General features: G+C 33.1%; 7 protein-coding genes across 14 annotated transcripts; 4 read left to right on the top strand and 3 right to left on the bottom strand.

The window, feature by feature from the left end:
- The first annotated feature begins 236 nt into the window (after positions 1-236).
- On the top strand, positions 237-2927 carry LOC135832795 (NF-kappa-B-repressing factor). The gene is made up of 7 exons (XM_065346272.1): positions 237-513; positions 592-725; positions 842-1214; positions 1298-1430; positions 1518-1687; positions 1761-1925; positions 2016-2927. The coding sequence occupies exons 1-7, from the start codon at positions 344-346 to the stop codon at positions 2191-2193; spliced, it is 1323 nt and encodes a 440-aa protein (XP_065202344.1). The 5' UTR covers positions 237-343; the 3' UTR covers positions 2194-2927.
- Positions 2928-2953: 26 nt separating this feature from the next.
- On the bottom strand, positions 2954-6675 carry LOC135832801 (uncharacterized). 6 transcript variants are annotated; one of them, XM_065346285.1, is made up of 6 exons: positions 6540-6675; positions 4202-4396; positions 3850-4094; positions 3466-3719; positions 3182-3380; positions 2954-3093 (listed from the first exon to the last, which is right to left on the bottom strand). In XM_065346285.1, exons 2-6 carry the CDS (start codon positions 4380-4382, stop codon positions 2983-2985), a joined length of 990 nt encoding a protein of 329 aa, XP_065202357.1. In that variant the 5' UTR covers positions 4383-4396; positions 6540-6675; the 3' UTR covers positions 2954-2982. The 6 variants fall into 6 exon arrangements, with proteins under 6 accessions (XP_065202357.1, XP_065202353.1, XP_065202356.1 ...); XM_065346281.1 differs by lacking the exon at positions 6540-6675 and adding an exon at positions 5159-5602; XM_065346284.1 differs by lacking the exon at positions 6540-6675 and adding an exon at positions 5001-5125.
- LOC135832796 (actin depolymerising venom protein gelsolin 1-like) lies at positions 6204-13232 on the top strand. Of its 2 annotated transcripts, XM_065346274.1 has the most exons (11): positions 6204-6363; positions 8464-8730; positions 9240-9314; positions 9538-9603; positions 9685-9808; positions 10169-10284; positions 10355-10532; positions 12383-12507; positions 12582-12680; positions 12763-12900; positions 12993-13232. In XM_065346274.1, the coding sequence occupies exons 2-11, from the start codon at positions 8497-8499 to the stop codon at positions 13071-13073; spliced, it is 1236 nt and encodes a 411-aa protein (XP_065202346.1). In that variant the 5' UTR covers positions 6204-6363; positions 8464-8496; the 3' UTR covers positions 13074-13232. The 2 variants fall into 2 exon arrangements, with proteins under 2 accessions (XP_065202346.1, XP_065202345.1); XM_065346273.1 differs by lacking the exon at positions 6204-6363 and having other exon boundaries at positions 8446-8730.
- A 295-nt stretch (positions 13233-13527) lies between these two features.
- Positions 13528-17257, top strand: fws (four way stop). Of its 2 annotated transcripts, none has more exons than XM_065346266.1 (16): positions 13528-13758; positions 13823-13924; positions 13989-14113; positions 14202-14397; positions 14481-14623; positions 14706-14874; positions 14959-15083; positions 15157-15310; positions 15383-15524; positions 15593-15733; positions 15803-15936; positions 16020-16266; positions 16352-16468; positions 16541-16649; positions 16710-16916; positions 16990-17257. In XM_065346266.1, exons 1-16 carry the CDS (start codon positions 13701-13703, stop codon positions 17191-17193), a joined length of 2373 nt encoding a protein of 790 aa, XP_065202338.1. In that variant the 5' UTR covers positions 13528-13700; the 3' UTR covers positions 17194-17257. The 2 variants fall into 2 exon arrangements, with proteins under 2 accessions (XP_065202338.1, XP_065202337.1); XM_065346265.1 differs by having other exon boundaries at positions 13529-13758; positions 16349-16468.
- GPHR (golgi pH regulator) lies at positions 17228-19975 on the bottom strand. Its single transcript, XM_065346271.1, has 9 exons — positions 19746-19975; positions 19494-19657; positions 19315-19421; positions 19012-19237; positions 18723-18916; positions 18467-18648; positions 18209-18394; positions 17813-17878; positions 17228-17741 (listed from the first exon to the last, which is right to left on the bottom strand). The coding sequence occupies exons 1-9, from the start codon at positions 19785-19787 to the stop codon at positions 17544-17546; spliced, it is 1365 nt and encodes a 454-aa protein (XP_065202343.1). The 5' UTR covers positions 19788-19975; the 3' UTR covers positions 17228-17543.
- Positions 19976-20155: 180 nt separating this feature from the next.
- Positions 20156-22165, top strand: mRpL3 (mitochondrial ribosomal protein L3). The gene is made up of 8 exons (XM_065346278.1): positions 20156-20379; positions 20452-20548; positions 20614-20862; positions 20939-21073; positions 21150-21310; positions 21382-21568; positions 21669-21775; positions 21855-22165. Exons 1-8 carry the CDS (start codon positions 20297-20299, stop codon positions 22012-22014), a joined length of 1179 nt encoding a protein of 392 aa, XP_065202350.1. The 5' UTR covers positions 20156-20296; the 3' UTR covers positions 22015-22165.
- A 117-nt stretch (positions 22166-22282) lies between these two features.
- LOC135832790 (WD repeat-containing protein 43) lies at positions 22283-25393 on the bottom strand. The gene is made up of 10 exons (XM_065346267.1): positions 25033-25393; positions 24679-24941; positions 24384-24611; positions 24093-24254; positions 23853-24024; positions 23692-23781; positions 23399-23620; positions 23172-23323; positions 22837-23093; positions 22283-22758 (listed from the first exon to the last, which is right to left on the bottom strand). Exons 1-10 carry the CDS (start codon positions 25210-25212, stop codon positions 22589-22591), a joined length of 1896 nt encoding a protein of 631 aa, XP_065202339.1. The 5' UTR covers positions 25213-25393; the 3' UTR covers positions 22283-22588.
- Positions 25394-25670: the final 277 nt, after the last annotated feature.

The following is a 25670-nucleotide window of genomic DNA, read 5'->3' on the forward strand; positions in this document are numbered from 1 at the left end:
AAAAAAAACATTCGTGATGTGAGAATACATTTTTTAGACGTTTTTTTCGGAAGAAACGTTCAAAGTAAGTCAAAATGTAAATAATTATCAATATATTTTTCAATTTTTTAATAAATTTTCGTATTTATTTTTATTAATCATTAATCGTTTTTTTGTGTATCAGTCAATATTTTTGAAAGATGTCTATTTTTGCATTTTAAAGAACCAACACTGCTTTTTATCGGCGTGCAAAAATTATCATTTTTTTGAGAACAATAAGCCATTGCCATTTTTATTTTTATTTAAGAGGTAAAACGTGGAATACTTTTATTTAATATTACTTAAAAATTGAATTTTTATAATAATGGGTTTCGATACAAGTTGGGACGTGGAGAAATATAAATCTCCTTTTGAATGTCAGGAGCATTGGGAACTGAGAAGATCTTTTTTGTTAGCTCATAAAGATAAGTACCCGGAAGATCAATTAATATGTCTTGCTCAAGTGTTTTTCAATATTGAACTTCTCGGATGCCGGTAATATCTCCCTCATATATTTTTAAAATAATGCATGTTAATATCTGTACGTTATAAACTTGAATTATCTATTCACAGGTATCCGGAAGACACTATGAAATTAGTCGGCGAATTATCAGAAGGAATTGCAGATTCATTCCGCGAGAAAAAACAAAATAAAATACAAAGAACTTTTGTCCAGGCATCAGACGCAGCTGGTGCAAAAATTAAAGGTAGAACCACCTGTGAGTTTCTTGTTTGTGTTGAAAATTGTCGTTTTTGAAGACGGAAAAATTGTTCAAACATATTTTTCTTGGTGTTTTTGTAACTTCATCCGTTGAATTTACAGGACAATCTGCAGCCAGTATTTCAAATAATAATAGCAATAGTTCAACTTCTCAACCTTCCCTAATTTCTTCGTCAATTATTTCAAATCCAGACAAATCCAATAGTACTCTTACTTCATCTACCGTCAAAATAGAAGATACCGCCGATAAAATCGAAGAAGCTAACACCGCCAAAACAAATGATCCGCAGAATTGTATTTTTTCTACACAAGTTTTTGATTTACTTTCATTGTTTCCGGGAATTAATAACATAACAATTTTGAAGAATATCGATGAAAATTTTTTCGATCATGGTGCTGCTATTTTACACCGTTCGTTTTCTCACCATAAAATCACTCCTCAGTATGATATCATTAAACGTAGTAACACTAATGAGTAAGTACTATATTTTGCAAAATAAATACATAAAACCGAGTTCGTATTAGTCCTTGAAAAATAATTCGTCATTTTTATTACAGTAAATGGGAATGTAATTTATTAATTCAAAGTAAAATTTTATCCACATCTGTCGCTAGTAGTAAACAACTGTCTAAAAAAGCTGCGGTTCAAGAGTTGCTCAATTCTATGCAGGAAATTTGCTACACGCTTGAGGTTGATGATAGAATTGAATTTAAAATAATTATTCTTTAATCTATTGCCTAAGTTACTCAGTGTTTTTTTTTCTCATTTTTTTAAAAGGAAAAAATCAAAATCTTGACTGATGGTTCTACGATTGATAAAAACTTGACTGAACGCGTAGAAACGTCACGAATTGATGAAAATTGCGTTGGTAATAAAATGATGAAACTGATGGGTTGGAAAGGCGGTGGCCTAGGAAAAACAGAGCAAGGAATTTCGGAACCGGTTACGTAAGTAGAGGAAAATGCCGATTAAACTCGATGTATAATTTAGAACTTACGGAATTTCTTGTCTTTATTGAAGTGTTCAAGAATCCGTTCATCGGAGTGGATTTGGTACGAATTTAACCGAAGCCGAAGTTATCCAAAAGATAAGGCAGAAACTAAAAGCTTATGCTGAGAACGATACCCATTATGATCTGTTATTTTCTAATGATTTTACGAAAGAAGAACGGAGTAAATTACATTCGTACGTATTTCCAATTATTAGTGGTGCACGTTTTTCAGTAAGAACAGTTCAATTATTATGGTTTTAAATATCTTGAAATTTTCATTTCAGAATTGCTCAAATGTTTCATCTGAAATCACGTAGTTATGGAAGCGGAGCAAATAGACGATTAGTTGTTTCAAAAAAAAATAAAAACAAAAATTTTGTGATCGAAAACTTGAGGAATTCTGGTGGAGAAGACGAGCGTTATCGTTTAATAGAACCGAGTGGTCCATCTAGCAGTAGTTGACCTACTTATCCTACTACTTTGTATCGCATGTTTAGAATAATTTTTCCGAATCAATGTACCTACAAAAAAATTCCGAAGAACTTTTCTTGAGACATTATACCCAAGAAGTGTATTTTTATGAGTTAATTACTGTGGAAATAATTTTTACTTTCAAAAGCAGTTAAGAGCTGTTTATTACCCGGTGTCATATTATTCCTTGTATTTTTTTTCAACTTACCTTTACCTCATTTTTTTCATTTAAACGATAATCTACGGTCATTTTTTTTTTGTTTAAATTACATATGATAATTCCAATGATAGCAGTAGTCATTTTCTCACAAAGCGTCTATCTTGAGCCCGAAAATAGCGTCATATTGCACGTGTGTTGTACTATTTTCTCCATAGGCACTTCAACGAATTCTGAGGACATATGGACGCTTGTAATTTCTCAAATTCTAAATATCTTTTTGATAATAATTTCAAATAAAAACTGAAACCAAAGAAAAAATCGCCTTAAAAATCAAAAACCTACAGAAGTAATAGGATTGTGTTTTTTCTGCAGAATTTTTAAATTTTACGTTCGTTGTTTTCTAAAATTAGCTGCATAATATAGCAATTTCGAAAATATTTTTGGACAATAGTCTTACTGTTTTACAATGCGATGTTTACAACTGAAAAATTTGTCTGTTAACTAATTAATGTATGTATTTTATTGTGATGTACAGTAATATTTATAAATACAAGTTTGAGATGTATGATGTAAAAAATAAAACCATTTTTATAAATCTTGCATATGAATTGGTAGATACGTTAATCTATTACAATCTCTTCGTATTCTGAATTTTTTCCCATATTAATCATTAATTCATTCAATTTCAATGAAGTTTCATCGTCGCTATCTTTTAATTCTTCGAACGGTATCTATATTAACAAAACAATAAAATAATAAATGAAAGAAATTCTAAATGAGATTATCTAGTTGGACTTGATTTTTTTTTTCAAATCTTACTACAATGCTCAGATATTCTATCAATTCCTGATTTTTGGTTTCGTAAGTGATTGATTCCAGTAATTTAAGAGATATTTTTTTCTGTTCGTTTTTGGATAGAATGTTGTGAACTATTCTTTCTAACAATGTGAATTCATTTTCGATCAGTGATAGGCCTATTCTGTTAATACTGACGTTGAATAAAGTCGATAAGAAGACTCTGTAAAATACAAATAAAATAATTACGATTAGGTTTTTAAACCCACATAGGTATTCAAATAAATTTCATCTGAAGTATAATTAACCTGTTCAGAGAAACTTCATCCTTAGGAATTCGAGGTAATTTTTCTAATAATTCTTTGATTAAAAGTTGTCCTTCTTCACTTCTTACTAAAGCACTTCTTCCTTCCGAGTTTGCAGCGATATTTGAAATAATACCAACGAACGTAGTTATAAATTTTTTCACGTCGGATTTCGAATCTGGTAATTTATCTACATAAACGTCGAAAAAGCTTCTCAACGAGCCACGAACAATTTCAAACAAATCCGGGAGTTTGTCCTAAAACATAAAAATTTATCTTCAAAAGAATTTCGCATGTTTCAATTAAATATGCATGTCTTGATTTTATAAAGTAGGTAGGTAATTCACAGAAGCAAATCAAAGAAGATCTTATTATTTTAATACACACCCCGGTAGTGATGCTTTGTACAGCGGTGGGTTCTTTGGATGCTTTCCAAAGCAGAGAACCAAGTGTTAAACTCAATGCGTTTAAACAAACGCTTTGATTTTGCCAGGCATTTTCGTGAGTTTCTTTCATTACTAACAAATCATTTCGTATGTTCTCTAATTTCGTCGTTTGTTTTTCATAATCCGCTTCGAGCTGTTTAATTTTCTCATCTTTGTCTTTGATTTGATTTTTTAAATCAAACATTTCTAGAAAAAGAAAAATGTTGAAGATACCGCGAAGTATTAAATGCTTTGATTATTTACTTTCCCATTTACGACGACGACGTTGCGTCCAAATAAAACAGTCTACCTACCATTTTTTATTTCTTGCCAAAACGGTTGTAAAATATGTTCGAGATTCGCCTTTAATGCATTTACTTCTTTCTGTAAACTTTCAAAAAGAATGTTTCGTTCGTTCAGTATTTTATACACATCGTCGTCGTGCAACTGTAGGTCTGGTAAATTGTGTAAATTCGAATCCGATTCTAAAGTCATCACGTCTTGAAAATCTGAAAATTAACGGAACAGTGAGACGAATATCTCTCGATAATGTATAGGTTTTACCCGTTGAATTAGTCATTGGATACTCATTAAATGCTCAACCCATAAACATTGCGTACGTTCAAAAACATGCATACGACCCGTATATTCAATTCGCTTTAAAAGCTAATTTTCAAAACACCGTTTTCTTTTCGAACGTCACTGTCGTAGAGTAGAACATCACAAATATTTATGACTAATTTTGTATTTACTCAAGGTAATCAAGTTTAACCCATTTTACTATGAGATGAAGAACTTCTTCCTACAATATTGATATCCTAATATTTTTTTAGCAGCTTACAATAGATAAACCATGCTATACAGATTACAATTCCAAATTCAAGTGAAAAATAGAATTGCGATGTAGCGTAACGGAACGGTCAAATTTTCTTGAAATGAATCTAATCTAGCTGTCATTCAGGTATTTCTTTTTTCTTCAACGGCTCAACGCACGTAAATTTCACGATGATTCATTGTACTGATGTAGGCATCTGCACAACATGTGCCTATCTACGCGTCACAGATGGACCGAATATTATTAGTCATAAAAGTGAACGTTCATTACATACGTACATTATCCCGAGAGAATGAACTGTAAAGTAATAGTAATTACAGCATTTAGAATGAATTATTCACGCTGCTACCCTACTTCTGACTTCACCTTTCTGCAGACTGTTTATTATATTTTGATGATGATTGAACTTACACAACGATCAATATACAATACTTACGCCTTGTTCCAAATGATGAATCAGTTTTTTCAAACGTGTTAGGTTTTATTTTTGAGAGAAAAACAAACGAGATAGAAAAAATATAACACAAATTGTCAAATTAATAGCCAAATTCACTTAGGTATTTATTTACATGATAATTAATCATATCAATCGGTTTTTAAAACGATAAACGATAAAGAAGAGGGGGAAGGTATGAATTCGATCGAAATTGATAACAAATTTTCTGGAATTTTTGAGTCATTCGGTTCGGAGGTGTTGGTTAATTTGACACTCCTTTTTTTCGTGTAACAGCCTAAATTTATAAGTCAAAGACATAAATTCTCAGATTTCGGAGTTGGGAATTTCACGCATTCCCTTCTCCATTAATCAACTTTTTGGCTCAGCATCAGTAGATAAATATTTTCAAAGGTGACACACGCTCGACATAACTTATACAAAAGTAGGTACTTATGGTAAATATTTTGAAATTTTGAATGATTATACATGCAACGAGATAAGTAACTTTCAGGTCTTAGGCTATTGCACTAAAATTCTTTTGTTTCCAGCGTTCATGATTAGAAGATGGATTAGGCGTGTTTTAATACTGCAATTTTCGGTGTGGCAGCTTTCAAAAACGAATTCATAGCCTCAAGATACAATAGATATAGAAGTAATAAATTTTTTGGTCAGATGAGTATCGCTTGGCTCTGCTTGTTTTATTAGGCTAAACCTAAAATAAAACCTGAAACCCATTAAACCAAATCTTGTAGATTTTTCTTCGAAACGATTTCTCAAGGTCTAAGTATAGGTACAAAGACTTAAATGGAAAACGAGAAGAATTTTAAAGTTATGATCAATTGATCACGACTGAAGTTACAAACACGTATGAAGTAGGTAGAAGAGAAGTACCTACACTGAAATAATTGTTGGTATAATAAATCGATTTTTTTTTAAATTTATTAATTAAAACGTAATACGAAATAACTATACTAATCTTTGAATATAGGTATCGATAAAAGGTTAATTTGCATTCATTATTATTCATCATTTATCCCCACAGTTTGTTTGCTTGTTAGAACAGAAAATATATAGCCTTATTTATTATGACCATCAATTTCTATAAAGAGATTACAAACTTCAGATGAATTTGTTTTGCTTCTATTAACTAGCAGAAAACTGAACAGACTGGTTCTTTGTGCGAGTGTTTGCTGAGTAAAATAAAGGTACGTAAAGTCTATCTATACCTAACTTTTGTATTGTTGACATCGTTTTTTGATAATATTTCTATATTGTAGTCATTTTTTGAAGGCATTGTTCTCTAATTTAAGCCTATGCAGTTTGACATTTACCAAAGTGAATGTCAGAGTGTAAAGGAAATTGTAATTAGGTATTTACTTACTGTATAGTAAATTCAACGAAACTTTGCATGTGTCATCGTCATAATAAGTATTTGGCTAGAAATTTAATTCAAAAAATTCTTCTATTGTGGTATTGTTTCTTGGTAGGTACTAAATAAAAATAAAAATTAGGTATCATGGTTTCATTTTTTATAAATACACTGGACTCGACTTGAGAAAATTGCAAAATTTTATATTTTAAGGAAAAAGAGCATTTTTCTGTTGGCTAATTACCAGAGATAAAAATAATACTGTCGTGTAAAATGTGGTTACAAAAAACAATTTTTTTCTATCAAAATGTTGTTGACATGTTAAATTAAAAGATTTCCTAGTTGTTACATAACACATCCCTGTACATTATTTAATATTCCACTAGATGGACATCATTTCAAACTTTTGTTAAATTCTACCCATCATTGCATTGATGGTGGTCTCGGGCTCGTATTATTTTAATATTTTCAAAATTACGCATTGACTTTTTTTTTAGTAGCAAAGATGATATTTTATTTATTTATTTATAAAGCCCACTTTCATACCCTTTCTATTGAATGTTTCATCCCCTTTGATAAGGTCAATAAAACTAAAACTTCTTTCAAGCGTGATGATTCCCTAGTAGCATTTTCAAAAACATTTCGATTAACAATAGGCCAATGCCTTTTCAAGAGAGTACAATGTGTTAAACCCTACTTATCTTGTACAGAGTTGGCGCGATTCCTCGGTTTGTCAGAATCGGATTCCTGAATTACGATTCTCATACTTGAGAGAATCGCGATTCTCCAGTCTCGATTCTTTCACAAAGCAAATCCGGTTCTGAATCCGATTCTTTAGCGGTTCTCGATTCCCTCCGATTCCGATTCCCAAATACTATTTTTTTTCAACTTCAGGACTTCACAAATGAATCTGAAATGAAATGAGTAATTTCCCCAACTTGGTATGTGCTCATTTTGCATGTTCTATTCTTTAGTTTGTTGCTGTGAGCAGGGAATCGCAGGGAATCGAGAAGGCGCGATTCTCCATTAAAGAGGATCAGGGCGGCTATTACCGAAATATTTTTGCTTCCGCAATCGCCGCAATCGACGTAATGAGCGTTGCAAATTATTGGCGTTATTTGGAAAAATAAAAAATTTTAATTGTTAATTGGGCTTTTATTAACATTATTGTTACTCAAATATTAAAATAACGCACATTACGCTCAACACGGTTGCTTTTTATTTACGCAAACGACGCAATCTTTTACGTTCATTGCGTTGGATTACGTCGATTGCGGAGGCAAAAATATTTCGGTAATAGCCGCCCCGATTCTTACGTTGCGCGATTCCTTCACTGTATAGAATCACTGATTCGCGATATTTTCACACAACAGCCGACCTTTAAAAAAATGTCATCAGTTCCGAATTACAAAATGTAAATGCATGACTTAAAAGGCATTAAAAATAATACATTTTACTGTTTTAACACGTGAAAAACATCTGCAAGGAATCGCAGGGAATCGAGGAGGTGCGATTATCTATAAAAGGGAATCGGATTCCTGCATTTCCCGATTCTTTTGACTTGGGGAACCGCGATTCGAATCCGATTCGAATCGTGAGAATCGGATTCTTTCTCGATTCTTTCACGCGATTCGAATCGCGCCAACTCTGATCTTGTATGGTCAATAAAGGTCACAAGGCTATCAAATGCTACCTATTTAATTTTTTGCGGTAGATTTGAAAGAATTACGATGATATCATCGCAAAATATCTTTATTTACCAACTTAACTATAGTTATACTTAGTTAATACCAATTAATCTGGTATAGATAAATAAATACCCTATTATTGCATTGCAAGTACCTACCTAATTTGTGAACGTTTGTAGGAAAATACAAAGTGATGCTTCATACTTATTTGAACAAAATTCTAATAACGTTTTTCTCTATCTATGAAGTGTGAAGGTCAAAGTTTGCCGAAAGAGGGAAATATGAATGTTACGTCAACATGGCCGGCTTCCCCTTCTATTTTGAAGTTCATGTTGCTGTTTGTCATAGTCTGCGGCATCAGTCAGACATTAGGCGCCGCAGTTCGTTCCGAGAGAGCAGCAACTACTAAAGCATCATCTTCCAGTGCTAATAACCCCAAAACGAAATCTACAGTTATGCACAAAAATTTTGAAAACGCCGGCAAGAAAGCTGGTTTGGAAATATGGAGAATCGAGGTAGGTTACCTTATATTATTAATCGTATCACTGCCTTGCTTACTCAACACTTTTACGTATACCTACCTATTGTCATTGTTGTTATTATTTTCTCATATTGAATTGTTAATTTTTTATGAAGCGGAAAGATCTGTACAACGGTTTCTTTTTTTGTGGTTTGCTGTGCATTTGTGCGTGTTGTGCATATTTAGATCACCTTTTTATTGTACCATGTACATCTACACACCTACTTGAATAGCATAGCTAATGAAAGAAAATTAGGTACATATTTCATTCGTATGGGATATTCAATTGCATTTTTGTACAAATGTTATCTATGCATGATTTTTGTGTAGGTTCCGCTTTTAAAATTGCTGATAAGACACATTTCCTTGTTATTAAGGAAGCAAATTTTCAGTTCGATACATGATTAAATCTAAAATTTGCCCACGTACCTATCTATCTCTTATAGTATTATCAATTTAGATAATATATCGTTTTAATTACTTTATGTAAAATAATGTTTCCAGGATTTCGAACCAAAACCATATCCAAAAGAGAATTATGGCAAATTTTATTCCGGCGATTCGTTTATCGTTCTAAATGTAAGTTGAAAAAATTTATCTCACATCATTATATACAAACTGGATGAGATACGTAATACATTTTTTGTCGTATATTTTAAAATTTTATCCATATATGTAAGAAGTGTTTCCGCTGATTATTATTTAAACAACGTATTATTATTCCAACTGCAATATTTTTATCACATCGCGTACATCATTTCCCTTTCAATACGTAGGTAACTAAAATCATGATTTTTTTTAGACTAAAGAACAAGGCGGAAAGTTTAGTTGGGATATCCATTACTGGTTAGGAAACGATACATCGCAGGTAATTTTATGCCATATTAATTCAACTGACAAAAACGATGAGTAAAAAAAATCGATTACCTACTCTTCTAATAAAATTTAGGACGAAGCGGGTTCGGCGGCTATCTTTGCTGTACAACTAGATGATGGTTTGGGAGGCGTACCCGTGCAATACAGAGAAGTCCAAGGACACGAATCTGATCTTTTCGTGTCCTATTTCAAAGGAGGTAATTTTTCATTCATCTATGACTTTCGTATACATACCAAATATATGGACATTACAGATGTTATTTGTTATTTTAATAGCTGTTAAATTTTGAGAACTTGTTTTTTTTGGTCGAGTCAAATTAAATCGTACCTTCATTTACCTATCTTGGGTACGGTGAGTCAATAATTGAAAAGTAAATGAACCAGCGTACGTTTGATCGTAAAAATTGAATCATTGCCAGTAAAATAATGTATCATTGAATGGAATCCGATGAAAAAATAAAATAAACAATTTTTTGTAGAATACCTAATATGTTATTGATGCGGATGAATTCCTTATCTGTATAAGCTAATCAGTGTTTTTTATTTTAATTTTCAAGGAGTTCGTTATCTACCTGGCGGTGTTGCTTCTGGTTTCCAACATACCGAAATAAACCCTGATGGTGCTAAAAAATTATACCAAGTGAAAGGGAAAAAAAATATTCGTGTAACTTTGGTAAGTATATTCTTGTGAAAAATTGTAATTCTCTCGTCAACAATCGATGATTTTTATTTTTTCTCATTAGGTTCCTGTCAATGTGAAATCTATGAACAAAGGAGACTGCTACATTTTAGACTCTGGAAAAGAATTATTCATCTATTGTGGAGAAAAGTCCAAACGTACTGAACGATTAACAGCTGCGACGGTTGCGAATGAAATTCGCGACGAAGACCATAAAGGAAGGGCACATGTGACAAAAATAGGTAGGCATCGCGCGACTGCTTATCTCGTATGTACTCGTACCATTCTTGCAACTACAGGGTGTTCCAGAATAACCTTTCACATTTTGGTGAGCACTGATCTGCGTTCAAATGGTGTTAGGGGAATGGTAAAAGCGGTTCCAGGTAGCCAACACATGCCGAATTATGTTTCAGTATTAATTTTTTACCATGGAGAAGTGGACGGCTGTGCAGCGCGCTTTTATTGTAAAGGCCTTTTTCAAAAATAATGACTCTTACATTAGTGCAATTCGTGCCTTCCGCAAACATTTTAAACTTACCGGTAAAAGTGAAGTGCCATCGAGGCCAACAGTGAAATTATGGGTAAAAAACTTCGAGAAAACCGCTCATGCTTGTAAAAATAAGCCTACAGGTCGGAAAAGATCAGTAAGAACGCCAGAAACAACGGACCGAGTAAGGCATTCAGTACAGACTACCCCTACCACTTCAATACGTAAACGAGCGTTAAATTTAAAAATCAAACCAACTTCTCTGCAACGAATTTTATCTGAAGACCTCAGTTTCCATCCATATAAGATTTTAATCATTCAAAAGTTACAAAAAACTGATTTTGTGAGAAGAAAATCATTTGCCGAGGATATGCTTACAAGAATTGATACTGGTGAGATTCCATTGAACTCGTTACTCTTTACTGATGAAGCTCATTTTTATCTAAACGGTGATGTGAATAAACAAAATATGCGCTACTGGTCGACAGAGAATCCGATGATAATACACGAGAAACCTCTACACTCCGCTAAGTTGACTGTTTGGATGGGCGTGGCTAAATTCGGTATAGTGGGACCGTATGTGTTTGATGAAACGGTGAACGGTGAGAGGTATCGCAAAATGTTAAACGAGTTTCTCATTCCTGAATTGAAACGCAGACACAAGTATAGAGTTACTTGGTTCCAACAGGATGGCGCTACCTGTCATTCCGCAACGGACACGATTTCTTTATTGCGTGAGCATTTTGGTCATCGAATAATTTCGCTGAACACAGAAATTTCATGGCCACCTCGATCCCCTGATTTTTCAGTATGTGATTTTTTTTTATGGGGTTACCTCAAGTCAAAAGTATATCAAGATGATCCTAGGACTCTGAAACAGCTCCTAGATAATATTATTCGTGAATCAAGACTGATTAGAAGAGAAATGCTCAACAAAGTGTTCAATAATTTTAAAAAACGTTTGGTCGATTGTGTCAAAAATGATGGAAAACATCTTGGTGGAATAATTTTTAAAACTTAATTTATAATGAAAACTCAAATATATGGTCTAAAAACGGCACATTTCTACTTCATTTTGGTTATAAAAAAATTTCCGTAACCATTTTTCTCTCAGAGCTACTAATAAAACAAAAGTGAAAGGTTATTCTGGAACACCCTGTATAATGAAGCGAAGCATTCAACTTATATTTTACGATCGTTAATAATATTTCCTCGAATTTTTACGAATAATTGTCGGAAAAAAGTAACGGTTTTTTAAACAATTACAACAACTGAACTACATATTTTTCTCTACAAACGGAGCAGAAACATGCTTGGCAACGTTTTCATCGTTAACCTGAAAAATGCACGTTTACCTAGATTAAATCATGAGTACTTAGTTAGTACTTACATTTACATGGATTATGTACGTGCTATGACTATGAACTACTTTTCAGTCAATTTTTGGCTTGAAAATCTGAAATATTTTAATACCTATTTTAAATGTAGCTGGATGAAATTCATGAACCAACTCTATTGCTTTTGTAGACATTTTGATTCGCCTATTTTATTGTGCTTACGAGATTGTTTGAACGAGATTTTCAATTTAAATTTTTCTGATCGCAGAGGTCGGTGAAAGTGGCGATGAAGATGTGGAAAAATTCTTCAAAGAATTGGGATCTGGTTCGCCGAAAGACGTTGCTGATGCTCCAGCTACAGATGATGACGAAGCATTCGAGAAGAAACAAGATGTAAGTTTGCGATTTTACAGCTGTATTTTTCTGTATAAATATCTGATTATAATGATGGTTATTTTTTGCCGCAGTCTGATGTAGCATTATACAAAGTCAGCGATGCAAGCGGTAGCCTGAAGACTGAATTGATTAGTCAAAAACCACTTAAGCAATCTCTTTTGAAAACTGATGTAAGTATCACATTTCTGTGGAATATTGAATAAAACTGAAAGAAGAGTTGTGTAATGTCTAAACATTACGCTTCTTGTGCAGGACTGTTTCATTCTTGACACGAAGACTTCGGGAATATACGTTTGGATTGGTAAAAAGGGAACCACACAAGAGAAAACTGGAGCGATGAAAAATGCCGAAGATTTCATAAAAGCTAATAAGTATCCTGCATGGACTCAGGTATTTTTTTCTTTGCATTCTGGTTGTTATTCCATTGATAAAATATCAAGTACGTAAGTTAAATTAATGGTATATTTTTTTTCAATTTCTAGGTAACTCGAGTGGTTGAAGGAGGAGAAGCAACTGCTTTCAAAAAGTATTTCAGTGACTGGAGAGAAGGCTCCATGGGTTAAGCTTAATGACTCAAAATGTTTTTTTTCTACGCTTTGAATACGTTTCAATTTTATTTTTATGAGCTTACATCAATTTTTATTGTTGTATTCGTTTTGTTATATAATTATTTGCAATGCTTTTTGGAATTTTATTTTTAAATATACGTTTTTCATACTGCAGTAGTTGTGTTGGGTCAATTTCGATTTTACTTTTAAACAGGTTCATCCTTTGATGAGTATTGAGTACTTACCTATATGCATTCGTTTGTAATAGGAACCGCTCCTCTACTACTCGAGGAGAAGAAAAGGAACTTGATAAGTTGATAGTTGATGGATACCTATAGCAAAAAATTGCTGAATAATTGATCGTTGTTGGATGAAATTGTCGATCACGACGCCATATTCACAAATTAGGAACTACGCCAGTACTGCCATTAGCCTTACAAAATCATGGTAGGCAACTTATTTCACGCCAACACCACAACAAAAATTTTGATAAGAACTTTTCATTTTGATAAAAATATGCAATCTCCGGGTAAGTACCGATTAGTACCGATGAAATGAAATCGTTCGTGTCGCGTTGAATTTGATCAAAATCATTCCTATGATCAGCATTCATTAAATTTAATTCGTCGGTAACCCTCAAAAATGGGATTAACTACAGAAGTAGACGATAAAGATGTCTGGAAAATCATTGAGAACGATAGTAAGTGTTATTTTTGAAATAATAAGGTGCTACTTTTTACTCACTTTGAAATTATTCTTCGCAGAATATCTGTCGCAGTTCTTGAATTCTCAAGAAGAGTTGGATAATACTACTGTACTCTCGTTCACTCTGAGTGCCTCAGAACAGCTGTCTGCTCTTACCAAAGGTACCTCAAATCATTCTTTTTCTCTTGAAAGTAATTACCTTCGCTCCAATGCGATAATTTTCAGGCATAGGCCTTCTCGAGAAAGAACTCCAGTCTCAGATCCATAATAATTACCACGACTTGATATCCCATGGGAAATGGGTAGAAAATTTGGAAGAAGCTTTGATTAATATGAAGACCAAAATTCGAGTAAGCATGAAGATTGAGTTACACCTTCGTTTATGTGTACTTTTTTCAAATATTCGTTGTTTTTTTTTCTAATTTCGTTCTGTTTTAGGAACTATTGTCATCTGTGAAAAGTGTCCGGAATAAAATTGTTGAACCTTACGACGATATTGAAAGACAGTGTAATATATTGACACGTTTACACGATACATCGAACATTCTACGATGCGTGATACAAGTACAACAATTAGCAAAAGTTGTACAAAAACACGATGATTTAAAAACGTCTGCATTAATTAAAGAAGTTGGTGAGAAACAATTATTGTGGTTTCATCGTGAATCGTAATGATGCCGTCAAATGTTGCATATCTTTTCTCGTATATTGTTTTAGATGAGTTTTGTGAGGATATAGATTTATCTGGAATCGATATTTTGGAAAATGATATAAAACTCATTGAAAAGCAAAGGAAACAGATATTGAACCGAACGCGAAATTCCTTGATGGAGGCGTTAAAAGATCAAAATGAAAACCAAGTAAGGTTAAATTGTAATTGCTTTGATATTTGCAAATAATTGATCTCGTATTCTTTTCTAATTGCTGTTTTTCTGTAATCAGGTTGCTGTTTGCATTCAAGTATTTCTGAATTTGAATTCATTAAGCAAGGTAGTTAAAACCATCGTGGACAGTGCGCTTTCAACTGTTGAAAAGAACACGAAAGCAGCACTCGATATTACTTCATTAATGAATCAATCAACCGAGCAAGAAAAGGCCCCTAGGATTAAAAGTAATTCATCTGAATTCTTGTGTTATAATAACATGAAATTAGAAAACTATCCGTTCAGTATTTTCAATATCTAATTTGAAACAGGCTCAGGTCCTGGAAGAGTCACCGGTAGTACGTTCCCTGGAGTAAATGTTGCCGCATTCCGAAGTAAATTATGGTCAAACTGGAGTAATTTACTGGAAACCATCATATATCCCCAGTGCGCACAGGTAATCAATTTTTTTGATAGAGGATTGAAATTTCTCTTGGAAAAATTATGAATATCTGAAAAAATGTTCACAGATTTACATTCTTCAATATGTGATCGTTAAGCACTGTCCATCAAGTTTGAATTCAGAAAGCCATGATTTTCCACCCGAAAACTATGAAATTAGTGCAAAATTTTGGACAGATGTTTCTGAAATGTTGTTCAGAAAATTGATTGCTGCCGCTGATGGTATATTTGAGATACGAGTAGAACAAAAATATGATGAAAAATTGTGTTTCTAATTTTATTTCAATTTTTTAGATTCGTCTTTTATAAAACAAGCTCTCGAAGCAGAATATCCTAAATTATTAAGACCGCATAAAGATTTGGATGAGAAGTTACAAAAAATAATTAACAAAATGCCTCTACCTTCCGGCCATATTTCTAAATTATTTACCCATAAGTGAGTACTTCTCCAAATATATTTAGGTAAATTAATTTACGAGAATAATTCAACGTGCTGTTTTACAGTGAACGTTTTGCTAATCGATTTGAAAATGCATATATACATCTTTCGTTATCGAGATTATTGAATTGTGTGCATCCAATGTTCCCGGGGGATGGTTTACCAACTTCTCAAGAAATTGATTCATTTACTTCTTTCATATCGAAGTAGGTATTTTTTGTTCTTTTTTCTGAAAGTGCCTATATCCAAATGAATCATGTGAATATTTTCTGCAGCGAATTCAGCGTGTCTTTAGTCCATGACAAGTTATGCAAAACTGTCGTTCGAAATGTTGGTAAAGCCATTCAATTATTTTCTGATAACAGTGACCTGTTAATCGTAAAAGAAGGAAATGCATCCCAAGTGATAGGTACGAATCATACGAATATTAGTTAGATTGATGGCAGGTGTTTTTTTGCCTCCGTCTGAAATGCTTTTATTTTTCGAATGCAGATTTGCCCAACGCAGCGCAACAATTGAACATAAACATTGCAAATACATTGTATCATTTAAAACAACAATTGCAAAAAATAATTTCCAATAAGTTATCGGATAAACCGGAATCCAGTAGAAATGAACTAAATAAAGAATTCGACCATGTTGACGAATTGATCGTCAATATAATAGATCCTCTGAAAAATTCCATTTGCGAAGCTATCGAATCTATTATACTAACAATGCACCAAGAAAACTTTAAAATGTGAGTAGTAAGAAGTTGAATACTTTTTATTTGGGTAGGAACTCAACATCATAATTTACATTCATTGATTTCCCCATTTCAGCAGCGTAAATTCTGATCCACTTCCTCCTTCGCTATACCTGAAAGAACTTCAAGCTTTTATTTCTAGAGCTCACACTAATTATTTAAAACCTTTCCATCATCGTCAGATCGTTGAAAAATGGTACTGGTATTTTAAGTAAATACAAAGCCTCAATTTATGCTCCGAAAATTATACATTTTTCATAATTTACAGCTGTATTGATATTGCTTCTCGATGCGTCGAATTATTTTTAAGACATGTTTGTTTAATTCGACCTTTGGAAGCTGGTGGTCGGCAAAGAATAGTCGAAGATTTTCAAAAGGTAGATACTAATCAACATCAGTAACACTTAATTTCAGAAATAATGAATTTTATATTTCAGATCGAAAATGCATTATCGCCGCTTTGCCCCGAGATAAAAATAATTGGCGAAAACTACAAAGTTCTTCGATCACTTCGACCTTTGATAACAGTCACAGATCCAAAACAGATATCTGATAATGCATTGCTTGGTAAAACTATACCTTATAGTTTGGCGTTGATGTTTCTATTCTCGTACGCTCCTCCTGAAATACCTTCTCCGCACGAAGTAATTTGAAAATTGCTCTTGTTTGTATTTGTTTCCAAATATTGGACGTTTCTAATTTCATGTATCTTTTCAGAGTTGTAATTGGTCAATAGCTAGACTTTCGCAATGGTTAGATAACCATAAAACTGAGCGAGAACGTCTAGAATTGATCAGCGGTGCCTTACAACGTTACCAACTGTTTGTCAAACAACAGAATAAAATATCGTTTCACGAAATTTATCCAATAATGACAGAATTACTGGAAACTGCATATAAACATTGTTCATCTACTAAATAAGTTCATTACTGTTAAAAAATCATTTCTTTACGAGTGTTTTGTAAATAAATTTTATTTAATTCAAGACACTTCACAGAAGTTAATAACGATGCATTCGAAAGAATGTTAAAAATATGCTTATTGTACATAAAAACTCAAGTCTATGCGAAGAAATCGAATTATGAAATGAAATCACACCAATCTTAATCATGTTTACCGACAGTAATTTGTAACCGTGTAAGCTCAATCACCAATCACAAAGAAAATACTCGTAACGATAACTGGACAGTACTTTCAAGAATTGCATCACAAACGTTACTCACGAACAGTTCGTAATATTGAAGTAATAGACCAAAAATGGTTACCTTTTTTCATTTCTCATTTGGTGCTCGTTTGTGAGCTAGGTATAAAAATCCAATAGACGATAGTGCGCTAACTAAAAAAATCACGTCAAACCATCGATGATAGAAATTGAATTGTAAATTACCCAAAACCTGAGTAATAATTGTGCGGTACTCTGGAGGCATGTTCATTCGCATCAAAAGTACAGTTGACACAAAATACATTCCCTAAAATGAAGATCATCATCAGTGGAAGGTATCTCAAAAAAAAAAAAACGTTGGGGGTGATTACAACTTACCATAATTTCTGCTAAAATTAAGACGATCACATTTGACGATTTACTGCTAGAAATGGCGTAGAAAAACTGCAAAAGTATACAGGTAATTTTTAAAAGATGCAGTATTGTCAGCAAAAAATTGAAGAGCTCTATTCCAAAGTGGGTTAAGTCATTTTTTCCTCCAAAAAATGTATTCAAAGTTTTTGATACTGAAATTTGTTCTGTTTCCAAAGGTCGGTGCACCTTTCCTTTCTTTGAACATAGAACAATCACTTGTAGAAAAATTTACTTTGAAAAATTGATGACTTAACCCACTTTTGAAATAAAAATCTCCGTAAAACGTGCCTTTTTTTAAAATGACTTAACCCACTTTGGAATAGAGCTCTTCAATTACATTTATGTAAACATAATGATTACCTTAGTCAAAGTAAGAAGTAAGCCTCGAATTGAAGTAATAACGATACATCCAACTAGAAAAAATGAAATATGCTGTGACCAAAAAGCCACATCGATATCAATTCCAACCCAATGGACCAGTATTTCCATTCCACGAGTGACAGGGTCTTTTTTCCCAACTCGATCAAACACAATATTGATGGTAGACTGCAAAAATATTCAAATTCAAACATCCTCACTCGAAAAAAAAAAATAGATCAATATTAATCGCAAACTTACGATAAATATCTTCCACATACAGTACAACGAAAATAAATATCCAAGGAAATTAAAATATTTTCCACGCCATGTTTTGGCCCATTCAGCACGTTCCATTTCGTTATGAATATCGTGCAGTTCTAAAAACAAATGACGACTCAATTCTTCCAAAGCCGATATTTCCTGACGCAATAAACCAATATCTGTGGCAAGTTAAGGAAATTTAATGTCTTTTGAGAAATTTTTGGTGATATTTCTTCGAAGTTTTAAAGGATACTTTCTCCAGAACCGGTCACAGATACGGACACGTTTTTCAGAAAACCCCAAATTGATTTTGTTTGACTGTCGTTCATAGATAACGATGATGATTTATGACTCGCGACAGCTATTCTTTTCTTCTTATTTATAATCATGTCGATAGTCTGCAAAAGACGTTTTTCTGTATTCATCACATCTGTACGAGATACCGATCTGAAATATTAATTTTCAACATCAAAGAAAAACGATCGGAAATATTTAAACATGGAAAAATCTCTGCGTATTGAGGGAGCGCATTGTGTAGGTACCTAATGAAATATGCCATAGACGTATAAGGGTAGTTGACAGCACCAAATCCAGATAATAATGCCATTACTGTGACTCCAATTACTCCAATTCTGCTTATACCTTGTTCAATAGATAGAATTCCATACTTGGGGTTCAAAATAGGAAACGGATCTCCGACTTTCCAAAAGAAATATAGGTAAATAAGCCATACTAACACTGTTAACGGACGGATAAATTTTTTCCTGACTGTAATATAGAAAAAATTTCATCATAATCTACGGTAGTATCAAATTTGAGTACTTGGAGCCAAAGAAATTACATACCCATGTGAATATTGCTGACTACAAAATATCCTATGTAGAATGGTATGATCACAATGACTAAGAATAACATCAAATATAGATAGACATTCCAGTAGAAGTATCTCGAGCTGCAAAAATCAAACAAGTTAAATTTCACTGAGTAGGATCAATTGACCGGAGTGTTTCATGAAACACTGTACCTGAGTTCGAGAAATCCAATAATTTCGAAAATGATGAGTTCAAACATGATTAAAGAAGAACATAGCGTAATTGAAAAAATGAACTGGACCAGCGAATGTCTAACTTCATAATCACGAAACAGTTGCTTCACGAAGAATATTTGCCCACCGACAAAAAAAACGAGCTGGAAAAAAGTGATAAAAATGGTTAATAAAGAGCAAGAAGATTACTTAAAACAGAAAAAATTGAATAATTTACATATATATTTTTACCTGAGAAATTAATATGACTACGGTATCAGCTAAAAACCCCATTTTAAAAACTTTACCTACACCGGGATCTGAAATTTGAGATATTTCTTTCTTACTGTTCCACTGATTTTATTCTCTTTCATTTTATATGATTTATTTTACACGTATTTCGCTTTCAAATTGCTCATAATTCTTCTGACAGTGACGGATTTTGATTTTTTTTATCAGTTGAAAACAAAACTCCTCGAATGAAATTTTATTTTGATATGCCGCTAAAGTCACTAAAATTTTCGAAAAAACCTGGTGAAAATCCAAAAACTGCAATAGATGTAGTACATAAACAGTCCTGTAGGCTCGCTATTTATATGTTTGATTCCAAAAAATATCAGGGCTTGCAGGAAAATTTTGATGATCATGCCGCATGATTGTGATAACAAAATTTTTTACAAAAAAATTTTTGTGATAGATTCGAATTTCGAATTGATAAAATGACAGAAGTACAAGTTATGAATTAAGAACGAGGTTTTTCAACTAGATATTTTTCTCATATTGTATCTTGAAAGATATCAAATATGAATAAAATATTACCGGCCTTCTTACGAGAAGGTAGAACACTTATAGCTGAGACCAGTTCATTGCTTTGTGTTTCATCGAAGTAAGTAAAACATTGCTTTGTTTTCCGCATAAATTTTCATTTTATTTTACTAATATTCATAACAACGTTTAGAATATCAAACTGCGCCCTAATACAAATCAGAGGAGTGTATAAACCTCGTCCATTGCGTATCAAATATCCGTTCTGGTATCTTCAAAAAGAGAGAGCTGTAAGCATCTATATATTTTATTTTTCACCGTGTTAAATGGTTATAAACTCATGACATTTGATTAGAATTATCAAGAAAATATTTCTCGAACTAATCGAGAATTCATTCAAGAAATCGTGCATGATGACTTCGGCGAACCAGATGTGATCGGTGGCGTTCAAACATACAATGTGAAAACTCCTCTTCAAAGTGAACCTTTTGAGCGCGGCCAATGGAACATTAAAAGTCAAAGAACCGGATTAATTGGCCGGAAAATCGGCGTTTATCCTTTATGGACGAAAGATGGCAAAAAAGTAGCGTCGACGTTAATTCAAGTACGATAATATTCATCCACAGACATATATTTCTTATAAGACGTATAGTTTCTCATATGAAAGTTTGGGTCGGCAGTTCGTAGATAATCATGTGATCAAGTACATACCACCTGAAGATTTTGATCCTCCTAGAAAGCCATACGATTGTATTGGACATAAGAAAAATCTCGGATGTCTTTTAGTTGGTGCCGAGAGCACGGATCCTCAAAAAGTACTTGTTTTCTTACCTTAGTTCATGTAAAACAAAAAGAGTTTATAAATAATCGACGATTTTTTTTTTCTTCTAGTTTACAAAAGAATACTGTGGTTTGTTTTTTAAACAAGGTTTAATGCCGAAAAAAGTCTTAGGAAGGTTTCTAATCACGCCGGAAGCCAAAATTCAACCCGGAACACCGTTATTTGCTGCTCATTTCAAAGTTGGTGATTATGTAGATGTTAGAGGACTGACGTGAGTTGGAATTTTCATTTGTATCTACGCTTGTTCTATTTTTTAATACTAAATTTTTCTGTCGAATTTAGCATCCAACGAGGTTTTCAAGGAGTAATGAAACGTTGGGGATTTCATGGACAACCTGCAACTCATGGTCAGACTAAAACCCATCGTCGTCCTGGCACGATAGGACAGGGTCGAGATAAAAGAGTAAAACCGGGTAAAAAGTTACCTGGTCATATGGGTTACAGATTCAGAGTACAGAGAGGTCTTCAGGTACTACGTTTTTTAATATTATCACATTATGTACACATCTGTTTACAATCAAATACGAGTGAATTGAATGGTTCTCATTTCGGATCTATTTTTGTTTCAGATTTTACGGATGGACACGGAATATAACGTGATCTGGGTGAAGGGACAAGCTATCGCCGGAGATACAAATTCCATTGTTTATGTATATGACACGAATGTCACACACAAGTAATTATTTCGAATGGTAATTTTTATTACAATTTCCAAGGTTTAGATTATCGATTAATCGATTTTTTTCTTTTTTCAGACTTCTTAATCATAAAAATCAACCCATTTTCCCCACTTTTTATCCGGAAGACTTGAAAGAACCGTTACCTAAAGATATCGTTTTACCGGAGATATTTGATTTCTCGAAACCTACGATAACTTATGAAATACCTCCCGATCCGAAAAAGAAGAGAAAATAAATTTAAGCTAGATTAATCTGAACGTCCATTGAATGTGTTGATAAATTTTGAGCTAAGCGACTTGTACGTTTCTTCCTATGTTGAAAAAAATTAGGTTTAGTTTGTGAAAATTTTGTAAATATAAAAAAATAAAGTTGAGATTTTAAGAAAATGGTTTTGAATATCAAATTTTGAGCGGCGAATGACTTTTCAACAATGCCTCAAGTACTACCAACACTTGATTTATCATTTCGCTGTAGGTATATTATATCAATAATTAAACCAATAATTCAAATTGTTAAAAATTTTATATTTTTCACAAAATTTATAAAATTGATAATGGAGAGTAGCCATTTTCCAACATTATACAAACTTCGTATTGCTGAAAATTTGGTCATAACAATATAAGCAATCATAGATCGGTTTCATATAAACAAAATTACAACCGAAGAGAACACTTCAAAAAATGCAAAATACATTATTAAAAAGTAAATACAGAAAAACTTCAACAAAGAGAGTTTAAGAACATGGTTTTAATTTTTTTTATATAAAATTATTCATATAACAATGAATTTATATAAAATTCTAAAAATGGTTATGTATTATCGATAATTTCCATATCAATATCCGCGTTCTGTTCTTGTCCACTATCATCATCACTTTCTGTCATATCGTCATCTTCAGCCCAATGGTCATCGGAATCATTATTTGAAATGATTTCATCTTTAAAGGCATCACCGTTATTTTCGTCGTCTTCTTCAGAATCTGTGTTTTGTCAAATGAATAAAAATTATTTGGTTGTAAAAGAAAACGTGTTATTTTAGAATGCCTTCAATAGATTACCTTCATCTTGATAAATGAGTTTGGGTTGTAAGTTGACATTTTGCGAAGACTTGTCCACTTTATCTGTCCTGTGCTTGATTTGTTCAACCATTAAGTCTAATCTTCCGACTAGCCTATATAATGGGCCGAGCATGTTTAATCTACTTTCGATGATTGGAAATACGGGAGCAAATATTTCGGTGACTTGAGAAAGCGATATTAAATGAGCAGCGTGTATGATTAATATGAATTTTAGCCATTTTATAGCAGCATCACTCCTACATTCGAAGAACAGAAGTATAAGTATCAAAAATAATGAATAGAAAACGTGTTAAACGAATACGAATACTACTAACTCATCACGTTTCCCCTGCAGCATGGATATTAATTCGCCACTAAGAGGTAGAATAGCATCAACTGGTAATCTACTAATCGTAGTCCTTATCACATTTTCTTCCTTATCTAATAAAACATCGTGCAGAATTCTATTATCTTTGCTTTTCAGCCCCTAAAAAGAGAATAGATTAAAATCATACAATTCAAATAACAGGTGATATAGAAATAATCTGAATAAAAAGCTCACTTGAAGTAGTAAGTGAACCAGACTCTCAGACGCTGGAGTAGTCGACGTTGATGGCACATCGACAGCTAGATTTTCTAAACGCAATTCTAATGGTACGTCAACAGTTTTACTGGAAGAAAGGGATCTTTTTTGAGGCTTTTTACTACTGCTATTACTAGAAAATCCGTTCACAGCTTCAGGATGGGCGTACTGTACAGACTTGCTGGATGAACTTGGTAATATCTGCAATAATCAAGATGTCAGTATGGCGAAATGTAATTATTTTTCGCTCTTTTGAGAAATGAATTACTCACCTTATTAGCTGATTGCTGTTTCGTTGATAAAATTCTTTTTTTAGGATCTTGCCGAACAATGAACATATTTTTTTCCGATGAATTCAACGCCTTAAAATTAAAAAAACAATTCAAATCTAACACTCGTAACAAAATTCAAACAAACGGAATAAAATACAAACCAATTTTTCAAATGACAAAATCACATCGTTTCCATAAGCAATATACGCAACGTTTTCATCACACAAGCTAGCACCGACGATAGGAATTTGCTCAACTGGAGCTTTAGAATTATCACTTTCTGAGGCGATTTGCACGTTCAACTTCGATTTTATAGGTTTAGTGTGCTTTTTCCTATAAAAATAAACAGTTGAGATATTCATACTTACGAAATACATTCTGCTGGACTGTTTTAGACTTACCCATTTATGGTACAGTGATAAGCCTGTAAAACACCAGTTCTTGAGCTAGCCAAGATATCTACACCTCCATCGCTAGTATTCCACACTGATATTGAAACCAATGCATCGTCTAGAGCAAAAGTAGCAAAGGCACATCGATCTTTTGAAGAAGCATTTAGTAGCCTAAAACACGTAGTGAATCGAGATTAATTAACATTTTTAAAAAATGATCAACTATAAGCATTAATACAACCAATGAAATAGAACAATTCGTGCAAGTAACACGAAACCCAAAATGTTTGAATATCTTACCATGCATTTATGAATCTATTGTCCGCAGCTGCGCTTAAAATACACGATTCTCCGCAAATCTGTACAAATTTGAGTGATAAAACATCAGTCGCGTGTCCGTTGAAGGTCTTCAGTAATTTTTCTTTTTCGCCAGAAATATCCCACCATTTTATCTCAGTTTTGGCGGTGACCAACGATTTACCATCGGGTGACACAGCCACACAAGACATCTTCCCGCATTTCCATTCTCTGTAACGCACATAAATGTAGAAAGCTGTTGGTGCAATTTGAATCAACAGTTAGAATGTAAATTAACCTTAACGGGGATCCAGTCTCAATGTTCCATTGAACTAAGTGCTGATCTTCATAACAACTAAATAACTGGTTGGCGAGCGATTTGCACCATGAAATACTATTTACACGACTCGTATGTCCTTTCTGAAATGTATTCACAATACTGCAAGAAGATACGCTATAGATGAAAATACTTCCTGATTTGGATCCCAGGGCGAGATATTCGTTGGTGTCATCACTATCGTCAGATAATTTTCGTTTTCTTTTAGAAGATAGATCTAGTATCTGTAATGAGATGAACCATGCAGATACAAAATTCATTTGTACTTTTTAAACACGTAACACGATAAACAGATGGATGAAATATTTTACATACTTTTTTCGACGATGAAATCCATTCCAAATCGGTGATGGGTGAGGTTAGATTAAAGTCTGGAGTATATTCTTGCTTCAATGTGCAGGAAATCACGTCCCAAATTCGCAATTTTCCATCATTACTAAAATGAGCGTAGTAACGTCCACTGTTAGAAAAAGATGCTAAAAATTTTCCAGACATGACTGAAGCGTTGGTTAGACTCGCGGATTGATTACTTCAGTAATGTACAGTAATAAAATCATCATCTACATTTTTTTAACCGCAAAAATAACCGAGTTTAATGCAAAATTAATTCGAAATTAATAAAAACGTGCGCTAAACGCTCTTGTCAGTCGGTATCGGCACTTGGTGTTTTTTTACTCCTTCCTCATTACGCAGTATGATTTCATGTCAACCTGTTGTAAATCCCAAAAGTGTTGAAACACTCTTTGAGGAACTTTACTACATTTCATGGTTTCATAAGTTCATGATTGAATTATTGGAGGCTGCGTAGTTCAAGATACATAAAATTGAACTTTTTTGCTTAGAAAGTCATAAGCAAGCTGGAAATTTTGAAATTATTCAAAATTGAAGAATTTAGATTTTCATTTTTGAATCAGAAAGAATTTTCGAGCATTCAGAAGTACAACACTGTAAGA

This window comes from Planococcus citri, chromosome 1 (genome assembly GCF_950023065.1).
Source record: "Planococcus citri chromosome 1, ihPlaCitr1.1, whole genome shotgun sequence".
Taxonomy (NCBI): domain Eukaryota; kingdom Metazoa; phylum Arthropoda; class Insecta; order Hemiptera; family Pseudococcidae; genus Planococcus; species Planococcus citri.

Excerpts from the sequence above, each read along its gene's own strand:
- LOC135832795 (XM_065346272.1), top strand. The coding sequence starts at position 344 with ATGGGTTTCGATACAAGTTGGGACGTGGAGAAATATAAATCTCCTTTT. Across the intron at positions 726-841 it reads AGCTGGTGCAAAAATTAAAG|GACAATCTGCAGCCAGTATT; the intron begins GTAGAACCACCT and ends TTGAATTTACAG. Across the intron at positions 1,215-1,297 it reads AAACGTAGTAACACTAATGA|TAAATGGGAATGTAATTTAT; the intron begins GTAAGTACTATA and ends TTTTTATTACAG.
- LOC135832801 (XM_065346280.1), bottom strand. Across the intron at positions 3,720-3,849 it reads TACAAAGCATCACTACCGGG|GACAAACTCCCGGATTTGTT; the intron begins GTGTGTATTAAA and ends TTTATGTTTTAG. Across the intron at positions 3,094-3,181 it reads TAGAATATCTGAGCATTGTA|ATACCGTTCGAAGAATTAAA; the intron begins GTAAGATTTGAA and ends TTGTTAATATAG.
- LOC135832796 (XM_065346273.1), top strand. The coding sequence starts at position 8,458 with ATGAAGTGTGAAGGTCAAAGTTTGCCGAAAGAGGGAAATATGAATGTT. Across the intron at positions 9,809-10,168 it reads CGTGTCCTATTTCAAAGGAG|GAGTTCGTTATCTACCTGGC; the intron begins GTAATTTTTCAT and ends TTAATTTTCAAG. Across the intron at positions 12,508-12,581 it reads CATTCGAGAAGAAACAAGAT|TCTGATGTAGCATTATACAA; the intron begins GTAAGTTTGCGA and ends TTTTTGCCGCAG.
- fws (XM_065346265.1), top strand. The coding sequence starts at position 13,701 with ATGGGATTAACTACAGAAGTAGACGATAAAGATGTCTGGAAAATCATT. Across the intron at positions 13,925-13,988 it reads GCTGTCTGCTCTTACCAAAG|GCATAGGCCTTCTCGAGAAA; the intron begins GTACCTCAAATC and ends GATAATTTTCAG. Across the intron at positions 15,937-16,019 it reads AAATGCATCCCAAGTGATAG|ATTTGCCCAACGCAGCGCAA; the intron begins GTACGAATCATA and ends TTTCGAATGCAG.
- GPHR (XM_065346271.1), bottom strand. The coding sequence starts at position 19,787 with ATGGGGTTTTTAGCTGATACCGTAGTCATATTAATTTCTCAG. Across the intron at positions 19,238-19,314 it reads AGTCAGCAATATTCACATGG|TCAGGAAAAAATTTATCCGT; the intron begins GTATGTAATTTC and ends TCTATATTACAG. Across the intron at positions 17,742-17,812 it reads TAATTTTAGCAGAAATTATG|GGAATGTATTTTGTGTCAAC; the intron begins GTAAGTTGTAAT and ends TCTTCATTTTAG.
- mRpL3 (XM_065346278.1), top strand. The coding sequence starts at position 20,297 with ATGAATAAAATATTACCGGCCTTCTTACGAGAAGGTAGAACACTTATA. Across the intron at positions 20,549-20,613 it reads ATCTTCAAAAAGAGAGAGCT|AATTATCAAGAAAATATTTC; the intron begins GTAAGCATCTAT and ends ACATTTGATTAG. Across the intron at positions 20,863-20,938 it reads TAGCGTCGACGTTAATTCAA|TTCGTAGATAATCATGTGAT; the intron begins GTACGATAATAT and ends TTGGGTCGGCAG.
- LOC135832790 (XM_065346267.1), bottom strand. The coding sequence starts at position 25,212 with ATGTCTGGAAAATTTTTAGCATCTTTTTCTAACAGTGGACGTTACTAC. Across the intron at positions 24,612-24,678 it reads GAGACTGGATCCCCGTTAAG|AGAATGGAAATGCGGGAAGA; the intron begins GTTAATTTACAT and ends TGTGCGTTACAG. Across the intron at positions 23,621-23,691 it reads AACAGCAATCAGCTAATAAG|ATATTACCAAGTTCATCCAG; the intron begins GTGAGTAATTCA and ends TGATTATTGCAG.